The 20,184-nt window shown below is 43.3% G+C and overlaps 1 protein-coding gene across 2 annotated transcripts in view; it reads right to left on the bottom strand.

Moving 5' to 3' along the window:
• Positions 1–20,184, bottom strand: part of NT5DC1 (5'-nucleotidase domain containing 1) — a 417,176-nt gene that overhangs the window by 373,853 nt on the left and 23,139 nt on the right. For both annotated transcript variants that reach the window (XM_056566365.1, XM_056566366.1), the window contains exon 5: positions 17,439–17,548. In XM_056566365.1, coding sequence (XP_056422340.1) covers positions 17,439–17,548 — 110 coding nt within the window. The remainder of the gene's footprint in view (positions 1–17,438; positions 17,549–20,184) is intronic.

Below are 20,184 nucleotides of genomic sequence, written 5' to 3'. Positions count from 1 at the left end.
CAGAATTGATGGCCTGTTCATGAAATCACCGGCTTAGGGTGCATTCACACCACGTTTTTGCAATACAGTTCCTGTATCAGGTTTTTGATGAAAAACTGATTCCTCAAAACCTGACTAAACTGTATCAAAAAGTGTGTACAAATTTTAACCCATATACGGTTGAAAACCGTATACTGTTTGAAAAATGAAGTCCGGTTGCATCAGTTTTTTAAGGAAAAAACGTATATGTTTTTAACTTTTCACTCCATTTTGAATAAAGTTTCACCTGTTTGATTGAAATTCAAAGAAAAAAAACTGTGCAAAGTCAAAAACCGTATGGTGAAAACCTGATGGAACCGTACGCACATACAGTTCTGTACGGTTCCCATTGACTCCCATGTTAAAAAAAAAAAACATACGGTTTAATAGTTTTTCACCCGGACCAAGAAACGTGGTAGACTACAGTTTTGGATACGGGTAAAAAAACTGGACAAAACCGTATGAGATGCAAAACGGACTAAACCGGATGATGGGTTTGACATACAGTTTACAATATTCAATGCATACAGTTTTCTATACAGTTCCATATGGTTTTTAACTTGAAACCGTATACGGGAACTGTATGACAAAAACGTGCTATGCATGCACCCTTATAGGGACCCCATCTAGCAAAAGCATCTCCAAGGGTGATGACCAGAGCACTCAGGAGAGAATCTGCTGAATGGTAAGTTCTGCGTGAGAGCTGGGCCCTATACAAGAGATGTTGAGGGGTCTCAGCAGTCGGACCTCCTGAAATGAGACACTTATCGCTATCATGCGGATAGGGGATAAGTTTCCCGGGGTACCCCCTTAATTGGATACAAGCATTACAAAATATATATTTTCATTTTATGAATCTGTTCAATGGAACCATCAAAAGAGCACAATGGCAAGCATCTTTTCTTAGTATATGCAAGTGACTCTGCATATAGAAAAGGGGTTGCTATGCTGAAAGGAAACAAAAATTAATCTCTGGCAGCCAAATATGGTATTATAGAGGTTTGGGACAAAGGCCAAAACACAGGCTTAGAATTCCAGGTTTCCACTTACAGTAAATCAATATTTTTACTGATCGAGTCGCCTTAGATTCAGTATAAAACATCTGTATTCACTTTACAAGCAAAAAAAAAAAAAAAAACACCAGGATTTTCTTTTAAGAATAGCTTATGATATTTTGCTAGTTATATTGTTAGATAAGTGGATTATATCATTTGTTATCCTTCACAGTAGTTTCTCATCTCCATAGGGATATGCATATAGGTGTAGCCATACTAGCGGTGTGATTGGAATTGGTTGTTTGGAAATGTATCCTTGTAGTGTGTACCACTTGTGGTCATCCTGGTGCTTTAAACAAAAAATAATAATTATATTCATATATATTCATTGCCTGAGGAAAAATATAAATTAAGTAACTTATCTCCCTCGCTCCGCTGCAGCGCAGCAGATACAGCAAGGCGAGATGCCAGATTGATACATATACAGTGGTCCCTCAACATACGATTGTAATTCGTTCCAAACGACCCATCGTTTGTCGAATCCATCGTATGTTCAGGGATTCGTGCAATGTAAAAAGTGCATTTAATACTCACCTGTCCCTGCCACTCCGGACAGTTTCCTCACGCTCCAGATGCTGTCGCAGGGGCTCCCGATGCTGTCCCGCTGCTCTGGCGTCTTCTTCAGGATCCTCAGGCTTCTTCCGCATCTTCTCCGGGGTCCGGGCCTCGCTTTCTGGTGACGTTATTACGCACAGCGTGCGCAGCGACGTAATAACGATGCCAGAAAGCGAGGCCCAGACCCCGGAGAAGATGCAGAAGACACCGGAGGATCGCAAAGTGGACCCGGAGCAGCGGGGATAGGTAAGTGAACCTGTCCGGGATGCTTAAACTGCTATCCAACAGCAGCTTAAGCATTTTGCGCTGTCGGATAGCAGTTAATGCGATGGCCCCGACATATAAAAGCATCGTATGTCGATGCTGACATTGACATGCGATGGCCTCTGAGAGGCCATCGTATGTCGATTTGATCATATGTCGGGGCCATCACATGTCGGGGGGTTACTGTAGTTTGTTAGAAAAGTTTCAGTATAATTCTGCTTATTATAGCTTACATAATGAAGTGGACAGCCCTACCCAGTGATCGACTGTAAAGTGTGCATACAGGGATAGCTATCAGCTACTGAGTAGGACCCACAAGACTACTTAGCCCAGAAAGAGAGACATTTGCCTCAGGTGCACCATGAAGAATGAATCATTTTCCCTGTATGTTCAAGAGCATATAGAAGTTTGGGAAAGATCATAGTTTATCCTCCCACCTCAGCGGGGTAGTGATTTCCAAATTTTAGATTTATATTTGATAAACAGTAATAGGGGTACAGGTAAAAATCTATTCAGAATGAATAACCTTGATATCAAAACAATGAGATACTTTAAAGTGTTATTGTCATTAGAAACAACTTTTTTTCATTTAATACTTCCTTAAAAACTGAATATTTCCTAATATACTACATTAAACAATTTGATTGCTAAATATCCGAAAAATGTTCACTAGAGGTCTCTGTCTGTTTAATTTTGCAAACGAACCCTGGAAATCAAGCCTTTTTGTTTGATCAACATTTTCGGCCATTCTTTTTGAGGGGAGGGGGAAAGGGGTGTGGTTATCTCCCTGCGGCATTAGAGTTATAAAAAGCATACACTTTAGACAAAGCTTTGCAAATGTGAAAATGTTTGTGCAGACGTCATGATAAGGGAGAGGGAGTGCAGAGGAAAGGAGCAAGTTTGTCATGGTTCTGAAAAAACACCCCCAGCCTCCAAGTCTGCAAGCAGACCAAGTAATACATAGGTCAAAAGTTATTTTACATATAAAAAAACATATTCTGCATACAGGTCTTAGGGCACATTACTACACTGACTTGAGCATTTTTATTAATTTTCTTTCTAATGACAGTAACACTAAGGGTAACTGTCATTTGCAAATACTCAATACTATAATATAGCCAACATCAACATTATATGTATATTTGTAATATACATTGGTTAAGAAATTTGTATATTTTTGGGTGAAAAAATACAGTCCCTGCAGCTATTGCCTGTGTCTCTCTCTGTGTAGGCAAAATATAGGAAGTGTGGGTAGTACACACAGGGCTCTGTGCAGGCCCCTGGCTTTTCAATCAGCCTGCTGTGTGAGTCGGGTGCATGTCACAGAGCTTCACTGCATTGAGCCCTCCTTGTCTGCTCACACTTTTTGTATTTGGACTCTGTACAGAGACAGCTGAAGGGACAAGCCAGGAATTTTTTTTAACCCAAAAATAAACACATGTTTTACCCAATGTTTATTACAAATATTCATATGTTATTAAATGGATTTTTTTTTTTGCAAATGACAGGTACACTTTAAAGATGTAGACTGTATATGCCACTATTTAAGTAGTTACATACACCTTTAAATTAAAATGTACGTAAAAAGGCCTACAGCCTCTCTGGAGTTTACGGACATGTCCAATTTTTAAAAGTGCTTGCCACAGTACCCCTTTAAAGGGGTACTCCGGTGAAAACCTTTTTTCTTTTAAATCAACTGGTGGCAGAAAGTTAAACATATTTGTAAATTACTTCTATTAAAAAATCTTAATCATTCCTGTACTTATTAGCTGCTGAATACTACAGAGGTAATTCTTTTCTTTTTGGAATGCTCTCTGATGACATCACGAGCACAGTTCTCTCTGCTGACATTATAATAATGCTTTATTTATTGTTGTCCTTAGTGGGATTTGAACCCAAGTCCCCAGCACTGCAAGGCAGCAGTGCTAACCACTGAGCCACCATGCTGCCCTTAGCATACATCTGCTATGCACGGTTGCTAAAATGGACAGAGATGTCAGCAGAGAGCACTGTGTTCGTGATGTCATCAGTGTTTCAAAAAGAAAGGAATTTCCTCTGTAGCATTCAGCAGCTAATAAGTACTGGAAGGATTAAGATTTTTTAATAGAAGTAATTTACAAATATGTTTAACTTTCTGCCTCCAGTTGATTTAAAAGAAAAAAAGGTTTTCACCGGAGTACCCCTTTAATACGCACTATGGAATTTCTGGCGGAGATTCCGATGGCAACTGTCACCAAGCAGGCTTGAAGAAGCAGCAGTGATGTCAGAATGCTCCTGGAGCTCCACCCGAACGAGGAGAATAACGGATCAAGCATATGCAAGGAGACCATGGATCAAGCATATGCAAGGATCATCAGTGTTACCACACTACCAGTCTGTACAAACAGGTTAGTGCGGGTGACATTGAGGAGAGATTCTTGTTAATGAGAAAAGTATCACTCAGAGATGTGTTACCGGCACCACACTGGGGTAATTAATGGATAGAGCTGGAGAGTAGAGATGAGCAAATTTTTGAAAAATTTGATTCGGCCGATTCGCCGAATTTCCCCCCCAAAATTTGTTTCGTTCCAAAATTATTCGCTGGCGAACTGCTATTAAAAGCGGCTATTTCTGGCCTACAGGGAGCCTCAATAGGGGTGTTTGCCTTGTCCTAACACATATAGGGAGTCTGCTATGTTAGTTAAATAATACTGTTATTCAGTATGCCATGCAGATTACAGCATTGCTATTAGAATCACTGCGGCAGGGTGTCTAGATGTGGCAGCAGGGAGACCATATGGCGTCAAAATTGAAGAGAAAAAATTGATTTTTAATGTAATTTTTATATAACTTAAACTTATTTACATTTTTTGAGTACCCATTCTGGTGAGCATCGAGCTGGCAGTCCTCCGCGGGGAGAGCTACCTGTTACAGCCCCCCCATTGTCTTACTCTTTGTGGAACTGCAAATGTTTCATTTAATCAGTTATGGTTCATTGTTATTGCTCCAACCTGTTTCACTGGATTCTTGTGGTAATTCCACAGCTAATATATGAAGTCAACAGCCATAGGGCCTCAGTCTTGAAAAGATTTTTGAAATATTAATTTAATATTACACTCCCAAGTTTAATGTCCAGAACCCCAGCGTTTACTTTGAATAAATAGTGTGGTTATAAAATAAGAAATCTAACAAGGAGTCAAATGTCACATGGCGGCACAATGACAGAGCCTGGAGGTGGCATCAGTGTGAGGAGAACACACAGTGGCTGAATGACACAGCTTGGAGTTTGGGGCAGCATGAGGAGAACATATAGTGGCTGAATGACAAAGCGTGGAGGTGGCGGCAACATGATGAGACCATATATTGGCTGAACGACACAGCGTGGAGGTGGCGGCAGCATCACAAGAACATATAGAGGCTGAATGACACAGCCTGGAGTTTGGGGCAGCATGAGGAGAACATACATTACCAGTACCCGGTGATGAAGGTGGGTGAAAAAAGGAGAACTTGGCATCAAATGTTTGGCATCAGGCAGGTGGCAGGATCAGAATAGTAGCTGAGGCAGGTAGGCAGAAGAAAACAGTCTCTTTTGTAAAACTGTTAGTGTGCACAAGTATTGAGGATATGCATTAAGTAAAACTTAACTTTTAACCCCTTCATGACCCAGCTAGTTTTGGCCTTCATGACCCAGTATGTTTTTTTCAAATCTGACATGTGTCTCTTTAAGTGGTAATAACTAGGAACTGCTTTTGCCAGGCAAAGTGATTTAGATATATATATATATATATATATATATATATATATACACACACATATATGTATACATCTTTGATTTTTTTTTTTTTTTTTTACTTCTCTACAATAGCTCCCCATAGTTTCTAGTGCCCAAAACATGCAGTACCAAGTTTTGGACACTAGGGGGAGCTGTTGTACAACTTAAAAAAAAAAAAAAAAAAGAGAGAGAGAGAGAGAGAGAGAAAACGAAAGTGAAAGTAAAGCATGCCGTCGGGCACAGCGCCGGCAGCTCTGGACAGGTAAGGGACTCCTATCAGAGCAGTGTGTGTCCCGATTCCCGTGATCGGGACACACACCACGCTGCTTCGTATTTTTATGTGCGAAACGCTGCCATCAGCTAGTCAGATTTGACTAGCTGATAGGAGCGATCGCTGTGACGGGTGGGGGGGGGGAGGGTTGGGGCGAAACCCCCCTAGGTCCAGAGGCAAGATGGCTGGCTATCAGTGATAGCCACCAACTTACCGGGCGCAGCACTGCACTTTTAGTGGTGGCCAATATAATACATGACGTACGTCATGGGTCGGGAAAACCTTCCTTTCCATGACGTACATGTATGTCATAGGTCGGGAAGGGGTTAATATGCTTAGGATAAAATATATGGCCCCCAATTTTTTTTTTTTTTTTTTTTTAAATCAAACCAAAGGAAAGGTGTGCAAAAAACACCATGTGCCACCTACACCACCAAGTATTTTTGTGATGCAAAGACCTTTAAAAGGTGGAAAGGAACAAAGTATAATCCAATGTAACTGGTGGGGGTAAACACTTCCCCTGTAAGGCCCTACTCTCACCCTATTGGCAAGTGTTACTCACCCTAAAAAGGGCGGCCCCACACAGGAAACTCTCTCTATTTCCACCTAAAAACCCTGGGAAATGGCAGTGTTTGTAGGGGGAAATAGGAAGAGGTTCCTGTGTGGGGCCGCCCTTTTTAGGGCGAGTAACACTTGCCAAGAGGGGAATTAATAGGGCAAGATTATAATAAATGTATAATCTCTGGAGGTTTGACAAATGGCACCTCCCCATGAGACAAGTGGTCTCAGACTTCCCTCTATAAATGGAACAGTAGTGCATCTGCGTGACCATTGCTCTATTTACTATTGACTTTTAGGGAGCATATAACAGCGTGCATTGCCATGCAGATATATATCCCTCTCTATATCTACAAAGGCCCAGATTTATTAACGTGAGCAAAAAAATAGAGAGATTTTCCCCCAGCAACCAATCACAATTCAGCTATCGAACTCTGGTAAAGTGAAACCTGAGCTGTGATTGGTTGCTGGGGGAAAATCTCACAATTTTTTTTTTCTTACACAGTTTCTTAAGTCTGGGCCTAAGGGTCTATTCACATGGCAGAATTTCTGCTTGGGGAATTCCGCCTCAAATTAAAGCCCATAGACTTATATGGGATTTTGCACTCCCATTCATCACACTACAGAATTTTCGCTAGTAGAATTCCGCAAGCTGAAATTCAGAATTGTGAATGAAAGTACGGAATCCCATAGACGTCTATGGGCTTTAATTTGAGGCGGAATTCCGCAAGCGGAAATTCTGCCATGTGAATAGACCCTTACACTATGTTGTTACCTTCCACCTTTTAGAGGTCCTTTTGTTTGATTTCCCCAAAATTTTTAGTACATATATTTTATCATGAGAAAAGTTAAGTTTTAGCTAATGCATTACTTGTGGTCTGATGGCGAGGAATGTCTGTAACTGGGCAGCAGCACCTCAAACATGTTTTGCACTATCAATATTCGTGAAGCGTTGGTATGGCACCATGGTCAATCTACTCTGGCATTGGAGGGTGGAAATACTGGCTGATCCATGCCTGATTAATCTTCACAAAGGTCAGTCTCTCCACATTTTTCATGGACAGACGAGTTTTCCTTGGGTTTACTATGGCCCCTGTCACACTAAACACCCGCTCTGATGGCACACTACTAGCCAGGCAGGAAAGCTTTTCTAGGGCAAACTCTGCTAGTTACGGCCACAAATCAAGTTTGGCTGCCCAGAAGTCCAGCAGATCTTCAAGGTGTGTTGGCATGGGCATGTCAAGGTATTCCATCACCTGCTGGTTCAGGTCTTGCTACAGGTCTACCTGCAGCTAATGAGTTGCTTCACTATGCGGGTGAAGAAAGCTACTCATCAGCGACTGTAGACTCAGGCTTCTGCTGATGGAGCTGGTACTACCCCACCCCTCCCCAGCAGCCATGGCAGTGAAAGGTGAGCACAGAGGGCCCCCCTGAGTCAGACCTGCGAGAGGATTGATGATGGCGCAGATAGGAATTGGCCAACTGACTACGTAGGATGTCTCTGTAGTAGGTAAGTTTGTCCTCCCTCTCAGTGTAGAGAGGGTGCAACAAGGTTGAGAGCCAGAAGTCATCCTACTGCCGAATGGTGACAATTCGGCGGTCACTACGCAAGCGAACATACATCATGTCATTTGTGCAAGTGACTCGGAGGGACTCCCTGCCTCCATCTCCACTGCATACTGCCACGGTGTGTCTGGGTCCTCTGTCTCTTCTTCCTCATAACCCTCTAGCTGCTCCTCCTCCCCTGTCAGATGACTAGAAAAAAATGCCCATCTCACGAAACCTAAACTGTGCTCCACTGTGCCCCTCCCCCTCCTGTTCAGCCCTCACAGGGCTCATGTAGCCATGAGATGTAGGTGCCATGTTTCCAGTGCCCTGACCAGCCATTGTTTCCAACACGTGTTGTAGTACATTAAGCAGTGGAATTATGTTGTTCATTCCGTAATCCTGGCGACTGACTAATAATGTGGCTTCCTCAAAGGGCCTAAGCAAACAGCAGGTGTCACGTATGAGCTGCCACCGGTTCACATTGAAGTTTCACAGGGGAGTCCCTCTATCCGCTTAGATCATAAAGAAATTGGTGATGGCTTTTCTCTGTTTGTATAGTCAGTCCAAAATAAGGAGGGTGGAATTCCAACGTGTGGAAACGTTGCAAATCAGACTATGTTGTGGGATGCTGTTCTGACACAGCAGCTCAAGGACAGTGTGTGCTTTGCGGTGTACGAGTGGCTGAAGTGCATGCAAGGTTCCCTTCCCATTGTTAGGATGTCTTGCAGATGGGGAGGGGGGGGGGGGGGGGGGGAGAGACTTCAGGAACCGCTTGACAACCACATTGAACACGTGTGCCATGCAGGGTGCATGTCTCAGGCTTCCATGTCGCAGCACAGACAAGATGTTCTTCCCGTTGTCAGTCCACATGGTTCCCATTTCCAGTTTTCGCGGAGTAAGCCATGATCAGATTTGTTGGTGAATGACTTTTAGCAGTTCCTGCCCTGTGTGTCGCCAAGGCAAACCATGTGAAGAACAGCGTGACACTGCTGTGCCTTGAACACATGGTATGCTGGAGGGGCACTAAAACTTGTCAGTGCAGTGGAGGCTGAAGGATACAGTGGAGGATGAAGAGGCGGAGTCACACACTGTCACAGGACCAACGGCCTGAGAGCATGGAGGCAGAAGTGGCGTGACCTGTCCAAGTTGCTGTTGTTGTGGCTGTGCAGGAACCACATTAAACCAGTGAGCTGTAAAAGGCATGTATTGTCCTTGACCTTAGTTATAGCTCCACACGTCGGCGCTGCCTTGCACTTTGGTACACACCGACAGGCTCAAGGACTGACCCACCTTCCGTTACACAAAATTGTGCAGAGCTGGTACTGCCTTCTTCACAAAGAAATGACGGCTTGGTACTCTCCCCCTCGACTCGGCACAAACCATCAGTTCTCTGAAAGGTGCAGAGTCCACCACTTGAAAAGGGAGGGACTGCAGCACCAGCAACTTGGACAGGAGCACATTCAGCTTCTGCACCATTGGATGAGTGGGCGCATACTGTTGTTTCTTGGACATGGCTTCGTTGATGGATTGCTGGCTAAATGACTGACTCAAAGTAGGAGGAGCAGGAGCATCTGGAGCGACAGAAGATGGGTATGACACACAGCTCCCTTTAGCTGAGGTGGTGGAGCCTTGGCTGGCTGAAACAAGGAGTGGCGCACCACTGGGTGATGCAGCAGGCTGGACCACCAGATCAGAGCAACGGTTCTCCCAGGCTGCTTTATGGTGACGCTGCATATGTTGACAACATTGGGAACCAGGCCACGCTTTACCTTCTGCCGACAGATCTTGCATGTGGCCATGTTAACCTCCTCCAGATGCTTGATGAAAAACTGCAACACCACTGAGTAACTGATTTTCCCACCAAGAGTACGCACTGATTGACTGCTGCAGCTGACTCCAGGGACCCCTGTTCCACTACCTCCCAGGAAGGTAGGCTGCTGTGAAGCAAGTGGTCTACCCTGGGCACATTTGGCTCCAGACTTTCCACTTCTGCCACCATGCTGACTGCCAACCATGCTACCACCTTGCTGGCTGAGTTGCTGCCTCACGGGCAACCTGCAACCCTCTTCTCTTGATGATGATGATGATGATGATGATGAAGCCCCTTCTGCACCTGGCTCCATCATCGAGTTGTATCTGCATGTCACTGGTGTTCTTCTCAGGTTCCTCAACAGTGTCTTCTTCAGGAGCCTGATTGCTCGCAACACCACCTCCCATGCCACTCTCCTCATCACTACTTGTCCGCCTAGCGTAGGAAGCTGCAGATGTCTCCTCTAATTATTGGATGGGCAGTAGCTGCTTACTGTCCTCTAGATTGTCCTCACTAAATAGTGGAGCTGAACCCACAGCATAAGATACTTCTGTGGAGGAGGGAACAGCATAGGACAGAGGCAATGGCCGGACAGGGACTGCTCGCAGGCCATGCCAACTGATGGTTGTGTCTGAGGAACCCACCAACTGTTGACTGGGGGTATCAGATTTCACTTTTGATGAAGTGGATGACCGTGTTAACCAATCGATGACGGCAGATGGGTTGCTGGTCATGACACGACCGCTAGCTGATACCGGGAGCTCAGGCCTTTCGCTGCCACTCCTGCTGCCACTCGCCCCTAGTTTGCTGCGACCTCTGCCTGATGAATTTAGGCCTCTGCCACTCCTCTGTGCACGACCTGGCACTTCTCTGCCTGACATACTTCGTGCGTATATGAGGGGAGAACACTATACTCCACTACGCTTAAAAAATTACCAGCCGGTAAGTACTTTTGCCTGGCCTTTAACAGTATCTGGGCCCTTGAGACTTTAACAGGAACAAACTAGTACACCATTTAGATGTACGTATGAGGTATGCACTTATGAGGGCAGAAAAATGCGCTACAGTACGCTTAAGGGTACATTCCCACATGGCGTATTTGCTGCTACGTATTTTATTTTCTCTGTTGAAGCCAATGGGTAGGAAAATATGCAGCACCAAATACGCAGCAAATACGCAGCAAAATACGCCGTGTGGGAACGTACCCTAAAAAAGTATTTGTGCACACCAGCAGTGCTGCAGCACACAGTCACTGTGTACTACACCCCAAATTGCACTCTCAATCTCACTCCCTTCCCTATCAGTGCTTCTAGGCAGGATTTGTGCTTGAGCTGAATCGCTGCTGTTCGTCTGTGCAACACACTGCTCTCTGTAATAGAACCCTGTAGACATTGACTGGGAGATGAATCACTGCAGTAAGAATGCTTTTCTGTGCCACACACACTGCTCTCTGTCCCTCTCTCTGTGCAAATGAACGCTGACTTGACTAGGAGGTGAATCGCTGCTGGAAAAAAGCTTTTCTGTGCAACACACAGCGCTGTCTCTCTCTATCTCTCTGCAGTGAAAGGCTGATGCTACTGGCTGCAATATGTCTACCGATTATATAGGGCTGTGACATCACAGGGGTGACTGGTTGCTGATAGGCTGCATGTGATTCAGGGTCATCCCGCCTACCCTTGTTCCCACCTTCCCAGGATTCCTTGCCCCATGTCCTCACATGTGGATCCACCCTTTTAGATGCCCTGGAGCCTGGACCTCACTAAATGGAGTTTAATTAAGCGATTTGCAAGATCAAATCGCAGCAATATTCGCATTTGTTGCTAATCGAATTTTTCCTGAAATTCACAACAAATCCGAGTTTGTCAGATTCGAGTCGCTCATCCCTACTGGAGAGGAATTCGCATTGAATGGAGATTCAGACTTCAGCCACAATGAATAGCTAGGGTGCAGTTGTCAGAAATATGGATGCATGGAACACTATAATCTTGATAGAAGGAAATAAACACAGCCCTCACCAGGTGGATATTCATAGGTGCATCTAATTTATTGAATAAAATCCAGCGACATGCACAGGCCGGGAGTAGGTGAACTGGCATGCAGGGGGGAGGGAGAGAGGCGACGGACCGTTGCGCGCATGTAGCTTTTAGTCAGGCCATGACCCTTCCTTTGCATGCAGCTGGATTTTATTCAATAAAGAAGAAGCACATTTGAATATCTACCTGGTGAGTCCTATGATTATTTCCTTCTATCAAGATTATCTTGTTAATATGAGCACTGCACTGGTGAGATTTTGGCGACAGAATCAGGCTATTATTGTGACATATCATTGTCAAGATCCCATCAGCATGCGTACAGAACATAAGTATTGCACTCTCCTACTACGGCTTGAAAGCTGCCTCCGAAAGCCATCATTGATCCATCTATATTACCTGCTTCTAGGTTCCAGGGTGATGGCATTGGCAACCTCTACCATCCCTAGGATCACATTAATTTGCACATGCCAAAATATCTACTCCAGTCCAGGGAGGTTAAGATAAAAGGCAGGTACTTTCTTTTATATTTCAAGTTGCATATAGGATACACACAGACACGCAGCAACAGCGTTCTTTCACACTTGCTGTTGCTGCATGTCTTTGTCTATCCTTTATGAATCTTGAGATATTCTAAAATACCTGCCTTTAAGGTTAGCTCACTGGACTGGGTCTTTTGGTTGTTGCTGAGACTTTGGCTGGGGCTGGTGGTTTGTGCTTAAAGGAATAAGGCTGTACACTTGGTAATGTGAGTGGTCCCGGACTCTGACATATGAAAATGTGTATAAATGGGTCATTCTAAAGTGTTCACTGAATTCTAGTGGGGTATTGTAGTAGTATGCTCCTGCTGTAGCAAGTTAGTTCATGAAATTTCCTTATCCCATAGATCTAAAGTACTACTAAAAAGTGAAAGCATTTAGGAACCCCAACTCACCAACTGCAAACCATGTAATGTAACATAGCAGAGTTATCACTGAGGTGCATTGTCCATAAAAGTTGCCGATGCTCTGCTAATCTAATGGCAGAGTTCTACACCTTATTTGGCATTAAAATCAGCATAAATACTATGCTACAGTTTTTATGGCGAAGCAGCTGAATGAACACTTTACATTACCAAACACAGAGCACCTGGCTTGGTGAATCTGGGTTTGGTTAATGCCAGAAAAAAAAATTACCTAAAGTCTCTGTGCTAGCTGTAAAGTTTGCTGGAAAAGGGATTAAGCTAGTTCACACAGGTGGAAAATGTGCAGATGTCTGTTCGAAAAAAAAGGTGCAGACATTTGCACATTTGACAAACAGCGGCTGCTAGGACCGCTTGGAAATGCGCTGTCTCATAGACATGAACATGCTCAATGTTTTTGCAGACACCAGAATCAGGATTTTGGTGCCAGTAACATCTGGTGCAATAATTCTACCGTGTGCACAGAGAAGCAGAATCCCATTGAAATCAATGGGACTCTGCTTCTGGGGAATTCCGCATGGAAATAAAGTAAACATAGCCTAAGTGGTCGGTGTAGAAGAACTTGGCTGGCCCGCAACGGAGCCCCTCAGCACCCCCTCAACCCCATTTAGCACTTTTCAGATGAACTACAACGGTTATTGAGAGCCAAGCCCTCTGGTCCAACAACAGTCTGCCCCCACAAATGCTTTTCTAGACAAATAGAAAAAAAAAACATACTTCAAACTCATATAGAAAATCTGGGTATTAATGATCCATATAGGGTGAGGTAAGGCAGACTCTGTGTACGGTAGTCAGGGGGTAAGCAGAGGGTAAGTAAGGGGATTAAAACACTTATGACCAACATGCAGTGATTTCAGGCAGGAAAAAGGGGTAAGGGGACAGAGCTGATTGGTAAGAATTCTTAGATGGTTTGCGCCTGCAAGGTGGGGTAAATTCCCACACTTACCAGCTCTGGAGGAGGACTGTTGAATGTCTACCCGCCCCGTCATTGGGTTGGGTTTGTTTTTGTAGGTGTTGTGTATATAAATATCAAGCAAGAATAATTCTGCACTTTGAGCGTTTCTATTTAATTGGGGGTTTGGCATTTTTTTAGCAATTTTTGGCTCAGTGGGCGATTTTCAGAAACGACCTCATGTTGAAACAATGGCGCAAAAAATAAGTCATGTGGGTTTTAACATTGGTGTTTTTGTGGGCATTTATTTATTTATTTTTTTTACTTTAGCCATCTAAAAAAAGGGATGGAGTTAGCTTTTTTGATTCTATTTTGTTATCTTTAAAAAAAATGAATAAAATAATGATGCAGTAGGAATGTTAAAAATTGTAGGAAACAAAACTTTAATTTTTTTAATTATTTTTCAATTTAGGTGAGTGGGCAGGGACATAATGTAGCCAGCAATATTAAAAATGGATAAAAGGGGCAATGTAATTGTAAAAATATGTTTTTTAATTAATTTTGTAACACATAAGGTGTTTTATATTATTTACAGTGTTACTTTATTAACTATATGTCCAATATTATTTCAGTACTACCACTACTGTGCTTTAGTACCTGCACTAAAGGAGAGATCAAGAAGCGGGTAGCACTCTACAGCGCTCCGCAATCCCTGCTATTTGGCCAATCACAACTCTCAGCGGCAAATATAAATCAGTGATGGAAATATCTATTCACATCACTGGCCGGCCTGGAGTTCATAGCAGGGATTGGTGAGCGCTGCAGTGCGCTGCTTGCTTCCCTGGGATTATAAATCCGGATCGCAAAGGGTCTCAAGAGTGAGACCTGATGCAATCTGTCCTTTAGTGCAGGTATTACAGCTCCCAGCACGGAATAGACTCTGTTTCATGCTGGGAATAGTGGTAGTACCAAAATAATATTGGACACATAGCTTATGAGCTTCTGAAGTTGAGTTGTTCTTTTCTGTCTAAATTCTCTCTGATGACACCTGTCTCGGGAAACACCCAGTTTAGAAGAGGTTTGCTATGGGGATTTGCTTCTAAACTGGGCATTTCCCGAGACAGGTGTCATCAGAGAGGATTTAGACAGAAAAGAACAACCTTAACTTCCGAAGCTCATAAGTACTGAAAGGATTAAGATTTTTTTAATAGAAGTAATCTACAAATCTGTTTAACTTTCTGGAGCCAGTTGATATATATAAAAAAAAGTTTTTCCTGGAATACCCCTTTAATATTGCCAGCTACATTTGTATGTCCCTGCCCGCTCACTTAAATTGTTTACGGATTGAAAAATAAAAATTTTGTTATAATTTTTTTTTTACTTTCGTTCCCTACAATTTTTCACAACCCTACTGCATAATTTTTTTTTACTGTAGAATAATCTGTAGCCAACCTAATCTCTCCCTGATGGCAGACATCTTATTTAGCAGCATTCCACATCTGCTTAAAACATTTGTACAGTAGAGTAGATGTTTTGTTACCATGTGTGTGCATTAATAAACCACTATGAAGGGTAAGAAATTACATAGTTGTTTGGCTGACCAAACAAAACCTTGTCAAGAATGCTGAATACTAATGTGTAAGTAAATGGGATCTGGAAGTTTTAAACGTTTTATGAGTAAGGGTTAAAGGAGTTGTCAAATTTTCTCTTGTGCTGGGGTTTTGTAACCCCCTTACAAGGAAAAAAGTCATCTTGTCCACCCACACTAAACCAAATAAACTGGGTTATAGTGCGGGGGAACAGGAGACCGATGCAGGGTCTCTGACTAACATACATACCTGCAACCTGGAGCAATGTCCCTCTGAAGATCCGCTTCTTTCGCAAATTGCGCACTGGAGGCGTGCCCGCTGGGTGAATTGGAATATTCATGGGAGCTGATCACGTGAGCGCTCATGTGAGCAGCGCCACATGAACATTCAAATTCGCCAGGTGGGCCCGCCGCCAGTGCACAATTCGCGGTAGAAATAAGTGGACAGAGGGGCACCGCTCAGGGCTGCAGGTTTGTATGTTAGTAAGAGACCCTGCATCGGTCTCCTGTTCACCCGCACTATAACCCAGTGTATTTGGTTTAGTGTGGGTGCACGGGATGACTGTTTTCCTTTAAGGACTGGGTCAATTTTCATTTCTCCTCCCCTTCAAAAAAAATCATTACACTTTGAATTTTCCACCGACAGACTCAAATGAGGGCTTGATTTTTTGCACCATCAATTGTACTTTCTAACAAAATCAATCAATCCATAGCAAAACCTATGGTGAAACAAAAAAATTATTTGTGTGGCGAAATTGAACAAAAAAAAAAAAACACCATCCATTTTGTAGGCCTCTGTTTCTACTCAAACATGACACCTTGTCTTTATTTTGTAGGTCCATACAATAACAACAATATCCAATTTAAATAGATTTTATGTTACTACTATAAAAAAAAAAAAGACTTTGTATGAAAATTTGTATGCTTAAAATTGTTCTACTCTGACCCCTATAACTTTTTTAATTTTCATTATACGGGGCGGTATGATGGTTCATTTTTTTGCACTGTGATCTGTAGTTTTTATCAGTACTATTTTTTGATGGGACTTTTTTAATCCCGTTTTATTATTTTTTTCATGGTACGTGAAGTCCCCAAAACAACACAATTTTAGAGTTTGGTATTTTTTTATGCATACGCCACTGACAATGTGATTTAATAAACATTATATTTTAATGGTTTGGCCATTTATGTATGCGGTCATACCACATGTTTTTGTTTATTTTATTTAAAAAAACAATGTGGAAAGGGAGGTGATTTTTATTAGGGAAGGGGTTAAGTCACATTTATTAACTTTTTTCCATAGAGTAGCATTGATCAGTGTTATGGGTGCTCCATTGCTTCAACCTGCCATGGCTGACTGGAGCATAGGAGCACCAATCAGAGGCAGATGCTCTCGTGCTCTCGGCTGATTGGGACAACAAGATTTCACCGAAATGGTCCTGGTCAGCTCCGCTGAGCAGCTAGGAGTAGGTTTTTTTTTTTTTTGCATTTTAGATGCCGCGATCAACTGATTTCGGCGTCTAAACGGTTATTGTCGGCAATCTGCCCAATCAGCAATGTCCAAAATTAGCCATGGATTCCTGCTGAGCGGGCTTCATAATTTGGGAGCAGGACAATGGTGTACAGGTATGCCCTTGGTCCTTAAGAGGTTAACCTACTATATACACATCCTCCATTGACCCACAGTTACTGGTCCTCAGCTTTTCTCCATTTCTTTTGGGTTGTGTGCTGTCCCGTTTTCACCAGACCTGTCAGCTTAGCCAATCACTGACTGAGTGGGTAGGTCCTTTGAGGACAAGACAACATACAACCCAGAAAAAGAGACCAGTTGTGGACTAGGAGTGTTGGCGCAGGAGCTGCGGTGGGACATAAGGAGGGTATAGTATGTTAATTTTTTTTGGCCACCCACAGCCTTTAAAAAAAAATTTAAATTTTGCCCAGAGAACAACTTTAAATTTTAAAATGACTATCTGTGATTTCAAATGTAGTTAAAATGGTTGTGCACTGCTGCGTTATACAAAGCAAAACTCTGGCTAATACAAGAGTGTTCTAACTGGGGGAAACTCCTGTAATTCCATTTGTTTTACTAATGCAGACAAGCTACTTAGAGCTACAATAACTCATGATAATATCATACCTGACCGTGCATATGTTCCATTAATCGTTTTAAAATGTTTCCACTGCCTTTTTTCCCCATACACCTCTTCAATCATTTCAGCAGTCATTGTCTTGGTACCATGACAAGCCCTGTTAAGAAATAAAGAAAAACAATTATTATATATATATATATATATATATATATATATATATATATATATATATATACTGTATATCTATGTCTAGCCATCTATAAAATTAGGTTTAATATAATTACTGTATATACTCGAGTATAAGCCGAGTTTTTCAGCACCATTTTTTGTGCCGAAAACATCCCCCTCGGCTTATACTCGAGTGATGGGAAAAATAAAAATAAAAATCGCAGGCAAACCGGTGGGGTGGCGAGGGGATGGGCCGGGCCCATCTATGCTGCAGGGACCGTCCGACTTCTAGTGGGGAGGGTGAGCCGGCCATGGACTAGTGACGCTGCATTGACGCCACCGTGCAGGGACGTCCGAGCGCAGCAGACGTCCGTGACGTCAGGGGCATCCCTATGCGGCGGCGTCAATGCAGCGTCACTAGTCTGGGGCCAACCCGCAGAGGAGAAGAGGGCATCTCGGTCAAGATGGATGGCCCGGACCGGCTCACCCTCCCCACTGGAAGTCGGACCGTCCCTGCAGCGATGTTGGGCGGCTGCTAGGGAAGGGCCGACAGAGCTGCAACTGAGGAGGTGAGTAGAGAACAAGAGAGGGGGATCTGGATGATGACAGAGTGGTATGAGGGGGGGTTTGGATAATGTACAACCTACAGAGCTCACTATAAATGGGTGAATAAATATCTCACAAGCATAAATTGTTGAATCACAATGATATACTTTATTCAGAGATACATAATGTAAACAGACAAAAACCCCTGAAAACAATCCCTCCCTCCCACTAAAAACATATACACAAAGAAAGACTATTTAAAATATGGTGAGGGAACATCCAGAGTGCATACTAATAATATACATATGATAATGTAACATGTGGATCAAGGACCATACAGGGATCTTAACTTAAAACCTGTGTCATACCCATAATCAGTTTATACAATAACTATTGCACATATGAAATTGCACACTGCCCTTATTAAATATCAGGATATATGGATCTAAACTGTCACCAAAAATAAGGTGCATAAAGTGCTAAATTGACATTAGCTTGCACCCTAAAATAAGGTGCAAGCAGTGCATAAGGCAAACAGAGGATGACACTAAATATAGGTGTCTGCTTGTGGGGATAATAGATCGGTCCTCAGATATTACATATATATATATATATATATATATATATATATATATATACACATACAAACAATAACTAACAGAAGTGTGATCACACTTACACCTGGATGTTCCCCCACCTCACACGCCGAGGTGGGGGAAGTCCGGGGTCTTTTATATACGGTGGGAAATTGATCAGGCCAATAGCTAACCTTTTCAGATGGCGCCATAAGTATATGGCGCTCGTGAATGCGTACCGCCATCCGCCGCGCTACCGGAAGCCGTCCGTCCCCCCACGTGATCAGCCGCCGGAAGCGGCGTCACACAAGAAGGGAGAGAACAACTCCCTGCGGCCCGGCACGAGCGCACAGCGTCCATCGGCCATGTTAAGTGTGGGAAAACTTTACCCACACTTCTTTTTTTTTTTCAACTGTAATTTTTATTAAAGATTTTCACATAAAAATAGAAAGTTAGTATAACACATTCAAAGCATAATCTGGGGCAGAGCCCAGGGCAATCACATCAGGGCAAATGACAAGCTAAGATATAGACCAGAGCATTCAGAACAATTGTAGTCTAATACAACTAGCCCCAATCCCAGATAACCCATAAAGACTGCAGTGAATGAACATATGTTTATAGCCAAGTACTCGAAGAGAGAAAGAAGACTCCACAACACGAAGACAAAGAGAGAGGACAGAAACAAAGACAAAAAGGAGACAAGGACAACAGAACCTCGGACAAACAACAATAAACAAACAAACAGAAAAAAGGGGGGGGGGGGAGGGGGAACAAGGGGAGGGGAAAGAGGGGGGGGAGAGGGAAGGAGGATGTCAGTACCGCCTCAGGGAGGTTGCCTGTCAGAGAAACGGTCCCACGGTTCCCAAATTGAAAGGAAGGCAGGGATAGTATTATTCAAAGAGGCAGTAAGGTATTCTAAAGAGCGTATATCACATATTCGGGAGAGTAGGTCCGATTCAGAGGGAGGAAGAGTCCTCTTCCAGCATTTGGCAACAAGTGTCTTAGCTGCCAAGAACATATGCATAGCCAGTTTAAACAGTTTCTTGGGCAGCTCAGAGTGTGAAAGGTGCAAGAGGTAGACCTGAGGGTCAGGAGGGACCGAGACTCCAAGAACATCTGATACCAAACGACTCACTAACTCCCAGTACCCCGTGATAAGAGGGCATGACCAGAAAACATGAAACAGAGAACCCAAACCCACCCCACAACGCCAGCACTGGGGGGGGATATCGGGATTCAACTTATTCAATAACTCTGGAGTATGGTACCAACCCATAAGTAATTTGTATTGAGTCTCCTTATAAGCCGTACATATAGATGCCCTAGAGGCCCGCTCCCATATTATCTTCCATTGAGGGAGAGTGATAGTAGTATTAAGTGCCTCCTCCCAGCGAGACATATAGCGATGAGATATCAGGGCTCCCTCCTGAGGTTGGATTAGCAAAGAATAAATATCGGAGAGAAGCCCCCTCGCCTGAGGTCCACCACGACACAGCCGTTC

This window comes from Hyla sarda, chromosome 3 (assembly GCF_029499605.1).
Source record: "Hyla sarda isolate aHylSar1 chromosome 3, aHylSar1.hap1, whole genome shotgun sequence".
Classification (NCBI taxonomy): Eukaryota; Metazoa; Chordata; class Amphibia; order Anura; family Hylidae; genus Hyla; species Hyla sarda.
The sequence above is the reverse complement of the archived record's forward strand: the minus strand, read 5'-3'. Positions and strand labels throughout refer to the sequence as shown.